This window comes from Anser anser (assembly GCF_964211835.1).
Source record: "Anser anser genome assembly, contig: HAP1_SCAFFOLD_138, whole genome shotgun sequence".
NCBI classification, from domain to species: Eukaryota; Metazoa; Chordata; class Aves; order Anseriformes; family Anatidae; genus Anser; species Anser anser.
The window spans coordinates 229,009-240,016 of record NW_028154122.1 but is presented as its reverse complement, the minus strand read 5'-3'; the positions used below and the strand labels follow the sequence as shown (position 1 = coordinate 240,016).

The window sequence follows — 11,008 nt, the reverse complement described above, 5'->3', positions numbered from 1 at the left end:
TGCATGTGCATCTTTGCAGGTGCAAAAGGACCTGTCAGAAAGCCCTGCTGGGTTCAGCAAAGTTGATGCTGTCGCTTTCAATATGAAGAGGAGAGGCTGAAGGTACATTTGGGGCAGCTCACAAACATACTGATCCTCAGAGTTACAGTTCAGGAGTCTCAGCAATGTGCTCAAACTCACAGCTCCTCTTCCACTTCTTCCTGCTTCCCCTCCTGTCCAGTAGAGTAGGCAATTGAAAAGAGGGCAGAAAATCCCTATTTTGACCTTGTTTGCTTAGAAAAAATTGCTTGGGAAATGCCCTTGTCGTACAATGGAGCTGTGAGCAGGCTGCCCCAGGCAGCAGCCTCCCGCCAGCAGCAGGACCCTGCCCTGCCGGGGGGGCTCCTTCCACCCGCAGCTTCTCCGCGCAGCGCCCTGGGCAGCTCCCCGGGCAGGCTGAGTGCTGAGCCTGGCAGGCGGCAGAGGCCCTGCCCCGGCACACAGCCCCTGGGGCACAGCAGGGACCCTGCTCTGCACCACAGCCCCGGGCACCCCTGCCTGCACCCCAGGATTCACAGCCTGCAGCTGGCCTGCAACAAGGGAGCCCTCGGAGGCCTGCACGTTCACCCTGCAGCAGGGAACCTTAGCAATGGAGCTTGTGCTTCTCCACACTAAAGAAATACCAAGTGCAACCAGCCAGATCTTCTGTGGGAAGTTCTGGGTCTGGAAATCTTCCCTGATACTCCTGTGCACTGCACTGCAGAAGGAGGCTTACCCTGTTATGTGCTATGAAGATTTCTCCTCCTCTCAGCTCTCAGTATTCTCATATTCCACTCAGCCGGTAACCTCCCTCTCCCTTCTCTCCCCTACCCGTGCCAGCTGCAGGCAGTGCCCCCAGCCCTGCTGCGCTGGGCAGAGGAGCTGCTCCTGGGCAGAGCTGGCTCTCTGCAGCGCTGCCCGCTTGCCAGGAGCTCCCCTTGGGCCCAGGAGCCCGGCCCAGCTCAGCAGCAGAGGCCCAGCCCAAGGCCTCCCTTGCTCTGCCCCCCACCAGGCTCCCTGCCCATGGCCCTGGGGCTGCAGGGGAACCTGCTGGGAAACAGCCTGAAGGGATCCCTGGGGTTCCCTCCCTCACCTGGCACACACACTTCTTCACACCTGGGTCATTTCCCCTAGCAGAAAACCACTCCTCGAAAGGAGTGAAATGCTTTCAAAGGGGGGAAATGTTAGTAATAGAAGAAGAAATAATACAATATTGTTTAATATGTTACATTTGCGATGTACTGTTCCGAGGCTGCGCTTGGAAGAAAGGTGCAAGGGTACATATGAGATATGTGCAAGGGTAACATGAGAATGCACCAATTCATGATGAGGAGTAAGGAGGATTAAAAGAATGCTCAATTTGCAAGACATCTGGATAACTGGGGCTTCTTGGACCCTGGGAACTGGATCAAACCAACCTTGCGGTTTGGACTGAGACCAAGGGCTCAGAGAGCATGCGTGAGAAGGAAAGGTTAAAAAGTTCAACTCTGATAAGACATCTTACTTCATCCCGACGACCACCCGGACGACCACCAGAGAGTAGTACGCAAGCGCAGAAGGACTGATAAGATAACTAGCATACGAAGCGAGGCTAGGCGGAGTTAGGAAATGAATATGCATAGATGAGTTGTGAAACCTAATGCATATGTAGTATCTTAGGAGATAAAAGAGAGCTAAGAGAACAAATCAAACGAAGTTAGATTTGGGCAGGCTTGCCCCTAACTTCCGGCGCCTAATAAAGCACCTTCATGTAATCACTTTGTGGATTATGTGTTTTCATGAACGCTAACAATAAGACATCTTACTTCATCCCGACGACCACCCGAGAGTAATACGCAAGCGCAGAAGGACTGATAAGATACGAAGCATACGAAGCGGGGCTAGGCGGAGCTAGGAAATGAATATGCATAGATGAGTTGTGAAACCTAATGCATATGTAATATTTTAGGAGATAAAAGAGAACTGATTGAACAAATCGGACAAAGTTAGATTTGGGCAGGCTTGCCCCTAACTTGCGGCGCCTAATAAAGCACCTTCGTATAATCACTTTGTGGATTATGTGTTTTCATGAACGCTAACATGCCCACCTCCCTGCCCTCTGCCCAGCGCAGTCCAGCAGCTCAGGCCGGGCTGGCCCCAGGGCAGTGTCCGGAGCAGGCTGCTGCAGGGCTCTGGGCACTGCCACCACAGCCCCAGCCCCTCTGAAGGGCACAGCAGCTCCTGGGGGCACAGAGGGCTCAGCCCCACAGATGGGACATCCAAGGCACAAGACAGCCCCCGGGAGGCCCGCAGCCCCTCCGTGCCATCCCTGGGGGTCTTCAGGCAGCTCCTCCTGCCCCAGGGCCAGGGCAGCCGGGCCCAAGCTGCTGCAGCCAGAAAGGGTTTGCTGGTCCCGTTACTTCCTCATCAGCTGCGATCCGGTCTCAGACAAAGAAGAGGCTGTAGCTGCATTTAGTTTGCTTAAATATGCCGAGAGCCTGGGGATAGCTTCTGCCGAGAGGCAAAACCCCTCTCTCAACAGAAGGGACGAGGAACAAAGCCTTCATCCTGTTAGCCTGATCTCACAGTGATACCCAGGCACAAAGCTGCAACAAGTAGCATTCCAGGAGCATCCGGCCCTATTGCTTCTTGTGCAACTGAATGGCCGCCTTCCTGAGCCTGTCGGGCTTCTCGGGCGTTCGACACCGCAAAGAAAAGGGAAGACGAGGTGGTGAGGCACAGGGAGCGAGCAAAGGCAGGGGCGGGCAGGGGCGCCCCGGGCACACAGGCCAGGTCCCCCCCTCAGGCCCCGAGACGCCCCCAGCCCGCCCACGACTCCTAAGATGGCGGCGCCCGCCCTGCCTGGTCAGGCGGTCGCACGGTTGCCATGGCAGCGAGCCCCAGCCAGCCGGCAGGGGGTGGGGCTCCGTTTGCCTGGCGGCTCTGGCAGCCAATCGGAGCCCGGGCTGAGGAGAGGCGAGCCCTGAGGGAGGAGCGGGAGGGAGGAGCGGGAAGCACTGAGGGGAGGCAGAGGCTGTGAGGGGTGGCTCCCAGAGCCCCGGCAGCGTGAGGGCAGCCGCTGCCCGGCCCTGCGTCGTGCCGTGGCGTGTTGTGTACCTTGGGGCGGTTCCCCTGGCCTGGGGACAGGCCGTGGGCAGCCCCAGTCAGGGGGAGACTGGCCCTTTAGCCCCGGCTGGGGTCTCGGAGCTCTTCTCGAGGACTGTTTCCTGGGAGAGCCTCGACGGTTCCTGGGATGGCGGAACCTCAGGCAGCACCGAGCGATTCTCGGAGAGGACCCCGATCCCCGGCCTGAAGAGCCCCTGAGCGAAGACCGCTGCTTTTTAAGTACAAGGGCAGTCTTTCAGAAATTGTTGGCCCCTGCCCGTGAGACACCGTGGAAGCTGCGCAGGGCTGTGGTGCCCGACAGGTAGGTACCTATCAGGTCCAGCAGTGGTACCCTCTTCCCTTACAAATGGTCTAGTGAAGGAGGAGCATAATGCTGTGCGCTGGGGCAACAGAACATTTGCTAAAGCATTTAAAGAAGTCATTTATACGCAGGACTATGGTGGAGACTATTAGGTCGGTCACCGAAAGGTGTGACATATGTTGGAGAAATAATCCGATAAACATGCAAAACTCCACTGCTGAGGGGCAGGCGCCTGGAGAGTATTGGCAGATAGACTTTACCGGACTGCCTAGAAAAGGGGGGCTGAAGTATTTGTTAGTCAAATTTGTTAGGTGTGGCCTGCAGCTCCCACAGGCCTCTCAGGAATGTCCCAGGAATGCGTGCGTGGTGTTTTTCTGGGGTGCTTGTGTATGCCTGCATGTGTCATCGCCTGGGTGAGGTGCTTGCCAAGAGGTTGTGAGCTGGCTGGCCTGGAGCCTGAGGTGTCTTTTCCTTGCTTTCCAGGGACTGAGGCTATCTGGGATGCTGTATGCGACTACATTCCGAAAGAGCTGAAGCGGGATAAGGTGGGCCGGTGTCGTGGGCCCTGCATGAGGCAATCCCTGCCCGAGCAGCATGGCGGTGCACTGAGACTGCCCAGGGTGCCCGGAGCAGCTTCTTGGCCAGCTGGGAGAGAAACCAAGGCCAGATGTGCTCTGCCTCTCAGGTGTTTGGCACACCCTAGGGCTTCCCTCTTCCCTGCGGTCTGAGTGGGGAGGGCGAGCAGAGAGAGGGGGGAATATCCTGGCTCCGTGCCTAGGACAATTGCTGGGAATCAGTGCCAGGTCTAATCCGTGTGCTGGAAACCTCTGGGCGCTTCTCTAGCCAAGGGATGTTGGCAAATGCTGTGAGGGGGGAGACGAAAGAAACTGAGGATGCGGCTCTTTTGCAAAGCTTTCCAAAGTGCCCCACCTTGCCCCATTGTCCCTCAGGAGTGGGCAGGGCACAGAGCAGTGTCCCCCTGCTCTGACAGCCATCCCTTTTCCCGTCTCTCAAGAACTCCCTCATCGGCCTTTCTGTCTTTTCTGTGTGCAGGGCGTTTGGGTTGCGGGACTCGGGACCTTTGGTGTTGTCCGAGAGCAGTTCCATGGCAAAGAAGGGCTGCTCTTGGTTCGAAGACCTTTCTTCCAGCTGGACATCGATGAGTTGTGGCTGGAGGAGATCTACTGTCCCACTGAGCTCCTCCCTGGTGAGAAGGCAGCAGCCCCCCTCTTCCCGCCCCATGTCCGGAACGGTTTGTTCTCCCTGCTCTTTGGAAAGGCCTGGGAGAAGTAGAGGATTGTCTCCAACGGTCAGGGTACAGCTTGAGTTCCCCCAAAAGAAACCGTGCCCCAGGAGCTCTTTCTCTTAGCGACCCTTTCTCTGGGAACTTGTTCTGAATGTTGCAAGCAACTTGGGCTTGCCGTGTCGCTGAGGATGTTGCTTCTCCTTGCAGATGGTGTCAAGATTGAGCCGCTGAAGTACGTGCAGCTATCGCGAGCCACCTCCTTCCCGCTGCACGTGGCGAAGAACTGCGTGCAAGAGACCATCCTCTTGTACTGCTTCCTCGTGAGGAACAAGGAGCACGTCCCCTTTGCCTTCAGGGACATTGGAATTCTGCCACGCGAAGATGGTTTTCTGTTCGTGAAGTTTTATCTAGACTGCATCAAACGTCTGGAGAGCGCCGCGGGCCTGGTTGCACTGCTCCACAGTGTAAGTTGGTGAGGTTTTGGGGGCTACTTCCATTTCTTTGGGAATCCTAGCAAAGGGTGAGCAATCTGACTGCTATTGGCCAGCCCGGACATGGCAGGCCAGTCAAATGCCTTTCCCCACGCTTGCCCCCTTAGCTGCTCTCTCCACGAGCAAAGAGAGTTTCTTCTGAGCGTCTGGATGCTTGCCCCTGCAAAAAGCCTGGCAGTGTTACTGTACAGCCTCCATATTCTGCCATTCTTGTGCCCGTGCTGCCGCGATTCCCGTCAGAGAGAATTGCCTGCATGTGGAGGGGAATTTAGGCTACCTTCTGTGGTGCTGCGGGAAGACTGACAACAAACCCCATGCATGGACATGACGGAAAAGGGATGCCATGCCTTGTGCGACAGCAGGAGGATTACTGCCAGCAAGCTGCAACGGGTAGGAGGCCAGCCTTCTTCAAGCCCGTGTCATCGTTTGTTTTCCAGGTTTCATCTGACTGTGAGGAGAAGGCCGGAGGCCAAAGTTTCCACCACCTCGCAGGAGGAAGCTGCAGGAGAGCGCAGGATCAGAAGAGGTAAGGGAACAGGTCCCTGCTGTCTGGGGGTGGTCCCTGTCCCGTGCTGGCTGACTTGAACCAGGTTAAAAGGCAGTGCCCACGCAGCTGCTCGGAAGAGCTTCCTCCTTTCCTAGTTTCAGAGTGCCATCCTGGCAACCTGCTGCAGAGGAGGAAGTAGCTTTCCCTCCCCATCCTGACAAGCTGGGAGCCAGGCACAAGGCAGCAAGATGCGGAGAAGAAGCCTTCTACCAGGTGAGACCCCTGGGGGAAAGGAGGAAGGAGCCCCTTGCAGCCACACTGGAGAGATGTCCCCTTTGGACCCACCAGCCGCAGGGTGGCTCCTGACACACGTCCCAGCGGAGGCCGCTCTCTCAACGGATGGCAAGCGTGCAGCACGTTTGCCTGAGACTGGCACACCAGCTTCATTTTCCAGCAGGGCCCCGATCCTTGGGGGAGCTGAACGCAGAGCCTTGTTGCAGAAGCTCTTCTCCCTTCAGGAGCCCCCCCACATTGCAGCAGAGCCCATCTTCTTGTCTGTGGGAGCAAACGTCCCCTGCCTTCATTCTAACATGTCTCACCGTGTCTTAGGATTGCCGTGGCCCCATCTCCCCTGCTGTTTCTTCCAGCCTAAGGAGCTGTGATACCAGATGGAAAAGTTTCTTTCAGGCATTTTTTTCAAACGCTATCCCAAACGTTGTGGCAGGCACAAGAGAGTGCTGAGGTAGGGAGATGGCATGACTGGCCTCCTTACCTGACGGCTTTCTCCAATGGCTCCGCTGGCTCCCCAGCGATAACCTGTTTTCCACCCATAAGCGCACCGTGTTTCAGGGCCACAGAGGAGAAGCTGAAGTAAAGCCCGGGTGGGCCATAATGGTGTCTCTCGGATCCTGTCCTTGCACAAGACACCGCTCCCCTCCTTCTTCCACCAAAAAGGGCCTGGATACGGGCATCCCGAGCCTTCCTGAAGGCAGGTGGTGCCACAGCTTCGCGTTTGGCTCTCTCTGTCTCCGCTGAAGTGAACACGGCCAGTCCAATATGCCCGCTCGCTGCGGAAGTGCCGTCTGCTGCAGAGGCTGACGCAGCTTGCGAGCGCGGACTGGAGACCGAATTCCCCTGGGCTCATGCAGCCTCCTCCCGGCGTCTGTTTGCAGCGTGCTCCCCCCGTGTCCAGGCAGCTCCCCCGGGACGAAGAAGGCAGACAGGCAGGAAACAGCTCCTCAAGCCAAGTCCACCACCACTGCGCTCCCTGCTCCTGAAGCCTCCAGGAGAGCGCTGCAGGTACCTGCTCTGCCTTGCTGCAATGACTGTGCTGTTTGGGCCTGTACAAAAGCCTCTGTGTGGAGCGATCCCGAGCAGGTCCCTTGGGATGCGTTCGTCTTCACATTTGTTACCTCCTTCATCTCTTCCTCAGGAGACGGAAGGTGGCGTCCCGCACACCTTCCCTGCCTCTTACTGCCTCCCGTGTTGCCATGAGCCACTTCATTTTGACCAGGGGCCATGGAAAAGGAGCAAGGCCTTTCTGAGTCGTTGATGGCAGAGGGCTTTGGTCACCGCGGGCTGTTCAGCTGTGTTTGTCACGAGTTGAGGAGCCTGGCCTAGCTTCAGGGCCCCTCATCCTTGAGGGTCGAAGCACTGCTGACAGACCGGCTGAGGCGAGGGGGCAGGAGTGTGGGTTAGGCCTGAGGGACAGCTGAGACCAATCCTGTCTGCTGTTGTGTTTGTTTTGTTGTTTTTTTGTTTTGTTTTTTTTCCTCCAGGAGGTCTGGAACCTGTCTTCACAGTGGGACCAAACAGACAGCTCATGGCCCACGTACCAAAAGCTACAAGAGCAAGCCCAGGCAGACATGGCTGCATGGGAAGCCTGGTCTGAGGGGGAGGACCAACAGATACCCCAGGTACTGGCAGTGATCAACACCGCTGAGAACAGCGGCGATCCTCTCTGCCCGGGCTCCGAGGGCGGCAGGTCCCAGGGTGGTGGGAGCAGGACGGGCACGAGGCCGCAGGTCAGGGCTTTTGCTGCTCCTCCCTGTGAGGGAGAGGTTGTCAGCAGAAAGTGAGGGATAAAAGCAGCAGCCAGACGTGGGCTGGCAGCGCCGAGTCGCCTGGTTCGCAGGTCCTGCTGCAGGGTCCTTTCAAGAGGTCCTCTGGGAAAGAGCAGCTGTACGTCCAGTCCTGTTTGATGAGAGGGACTTCTCCTTGCAGCGATTCAACAGCCAACATGCTCGGACTCCCCATCCTCCAGCCCAGCCCAGGAGCAAGGTCAGGAAGAGGTGGAGGAAGGCTGAGAACCCTGCCCCAGCAGAGGAGTTGGGAGCAGCAGGCAAGCTGGAGAGACTCCAGCCTGAGTAAGTGTGTGCCGGCTCCGTTCCCGTCGTGGGGCACTGGAGTAGCTCTTGAGTGATGTCAGGACATGTCCAGGAGCCTGGTCCCTGAGTCCTGGGGTTGCCTGTGACACCCTTTGATTCCTCCTAAAGCGGGCATGACCTTGGTTACCGCCAAGGCCTAAAACTCACCACAGGTTGAAAGGGTGGGTGCACATGGCACCGCATGGGTGCAGGGTCTGGATTGTAATGGGTAAAGCCTTGTTTGTTCATTAAATATTGCTGATGGGAAGGTTTTCAATGGTTAACTGCTTATACCCCCAATGTCCTGTTGAAGGAAAAAAACAAGTGTAGGAATTTCCTGTTAAGTTAACAATTGCAGTAGAAACCAGCTCCAAAAAAGGGCAAAATGGCATTCCCCCTCACATGAGAACACACATATCAGCAGCAAAGTCACGACCCCGACGCAGAGGAAGACAACGATCTTCATCCCCACGACCACCAGAGGACTGACGAAGACCCCCTAGCAACAGGCCTCGCAGTCGTAAGAAGACACCAGGATGTGCCACTAAACCCGGAACTACTAGGCTATAAATGGAGACTCTGGCGGGCTTAGGTGCGCGCCGTTGGCGGAGCAGGAGACTCCCCGGCCGCCCAGCGCTGTTTTACTTATCGCTGCTTGCTGAGTTGCTCAAATAAATAGAAATTCGATCTACCTTACCCACGATGTGTCGGGAATGATTTCTACCAAAACTAATGTATAACATGGATGAGGGGAGAGGCAGAAGGGGTGTCTGACAGAGGCTGAGGGATCCCTTTCTCCTGTTGTTGCAGCCGCCTTTCCCCACGAGCACTCCAAGTTTTGGAAAGGTTGGAGCCGCATCGCCATCAACAAAGTGTATTCAGAAATGTTGCGGAGGCAAACCGGCTGCGGCAAGAGCAGCAGCAGCAGCAGCTCCCCTGGTAAGTATCTCCAAAAAGGGATGGTGCTTCCCGCTGCTGCAAGGCCCATCCTTCCCCTGGGGGCAGCACTGGGAGAAAGAGGGCACGTCTCCGACACCCCTCCCGAGACGGACGCAGGCTTTGGAGACTCTGGAGACTTTGGGACTGGAGCTCCCTGACACCTGACGGGGAGCGGCTGGGCACCCAGAACAGGCTTTCCCATGTGGGATGTGAAAGTCCTGTCTGAAAACAGAGGGGTCCCCTGGATGGCTGCCTCTCCCCTTTCCAAAGCCGAGAGGCTGTCCTTCCTTTGGAGAGCGCTGACGCCAGGACACCTTGCCCTGAGGGGGAATACCTGTGCAGAATACCCAGGGTCCTCCGCTCCACCTGACCCAGCCCCAGGCTGGTGAGCTGCACCCCTGGGGACCCTGTCGTGAGCTCGGGCACGAGGCATCTGTCTCACTTCTCGGCAGCCTTGAAGCTTCCTGGGAAGCAGACCCCTACGTGCACGGCCCGAGCTAAGCCTGCAGTATTTCTCTGTGTTCAGCCTGTACACAACCTGCTCATCCTCTTTTTTCTTTTGACTCCCTAGCGCTAGATGCTGGTACCGCAGTGGAGGGGAAGGTGCTGGGAATGGCGACGGCGGCAGCAGCGGAGCTCTGAGCAAAGGGGCTGGGAAGCTCTCCCGCTTTCCACCCCTGAATGGAAAATAAAGAGCACCGGGGCTCTTCCCAAACAGACTGCTTGTGTCACTTCATCCACCCTAGACTTGAGTACGCATAAGCTGGATCTCTGCTTTGAAAGAGGAATGTGGGTTGAAAGGAGAGCTCTTTCCAAGGCTCCCATTGCTATGCCTGCGCTGTCTTAAGTGTGGCTTCCCGTCATGATGCTCATCGCTGCCAGTTGCGCGCATTTCCAGTGCAGAAGTCTGTGTCTCAGCCCACGTCCCCATAGCTCCCTCCTAGCTAGGGGAGCTCCGTGGCAGACCTGGAGGGGAGGCCCATGGGGACGAGGAGCAGGCAGAGGCATGGGGAATCTGAGGGCATGTGAAAGGACTCTCAGGGCCAGGTGTGCGGGTGTGTATGTGCTTGTGAACCCCGAGAGTGCCGTGTGTGTGCCTGCAGCAGTGACCTGCTGTCTCTGCCAGCCCCAGGGCAGGAGGGGACTCGGCTGTCTGTGCCTGTGTGTTACGTGAGGCCTGTGTGTGGGTGCTGTTGCAAGCAGCGCCTTGTCTGTGGTTGTCTGTGTGGCCGGCTGTATCAGTGTCCTCCCTGGGTGTCCCTGGCACAGGTGCTCAGCTTCGTTACTGCTTGAACCTGCAAAGGGGAAACTGGCGGCGGTGTCCCTGAGCCTGGGCGCAGACCGGCCTGGGCGGAGACCAACCCCCTGGGCTGGGGACCCTGGGCACTGGGCTGGGTTCCAGCGGCCGTGCAGGACCATGCTGGGTGGTATCGGTCTGTACTGGATCATGAAGAATGCTATCAGAGCAATCCTGGCTTCGCTCCATTGTTTTAGTTATTGCTGAGAAGGGCTTGCACAGTTTTAAGGCCTTTTCCGTTTTTTTTATTTTTTTTTTCACATTGCCCTGCCAGTGAGGAGGCTGTGGTTGCAAAAAAGCTGGGAGGCAACACAGCCAGGACATCTGAGGCAAACTGGCCAAAGGGCTATTCCCTAGCATATAGAATCATAGACCGGTTTGGGATGGAAGGAATCTTAAAGATCATCAAGTTCCAACCCCCCTGCCATGGGCAGGAACACCTCCCACCAGACGAGGTTGCTCAATGCCCCATCTGTCCTAGCCTTGGACACTTCCAGGAATGGGGCATCCACAGCTTCTTTGGGCGACCTCTTCCAGTGTCTCCTCACCCTCACAGTAAAAATCTCTTCCTTACCTGAGTCTATCCTCAGCCTGTCTTCATAGGAGAGGTACTCCATACCTCTGATGATCATTTTTGTGGCTCTGCTCTGGACCAAGTGCAGGTCCGGGTCTCTCTTGTGCTGGGAGCCCTGCTATTCCATCCCCCGGACTCTGGAGGGCAGAGCAGAGGGGGAGAATCACCTCTCTCGCCCTGCTGG

General features: G+C 56.8%; 1 protein-coding gene across 1 annotated transcript; it reads left to right on the top strand.

The window, feature by feature from the left end:
• Positions 1–5,599: 5,599 nt before the first annotated feature.
• On the top strand, positions 5,600–9,595 carry LOC310890777 (uncharacterized protein; the record flags this gene model as incomplete). Its single annotated transcript, XM_083853111.1, has 7 exons — positions 5,600–5,687; positions 5,804–5,921; positions 6,821–6,947; positions 7,427–7,564; positions 7,872–8,014; positions 8,825–8,953; positions 9,525–9,595. The coding sequence occupies exons 2-7, from the start codon at positions 5,897–5,899 to the stop codon at positions 9,593–9,595; spliced, it is 633 nt and encodes a 210-aa protein (XP_083709237.1). The 5' UTR covers positions 5,600–5,687; positions 5,804–5,896.
• Positions 9,596–11,008: the final 1,413 nt, after the last annotated feature.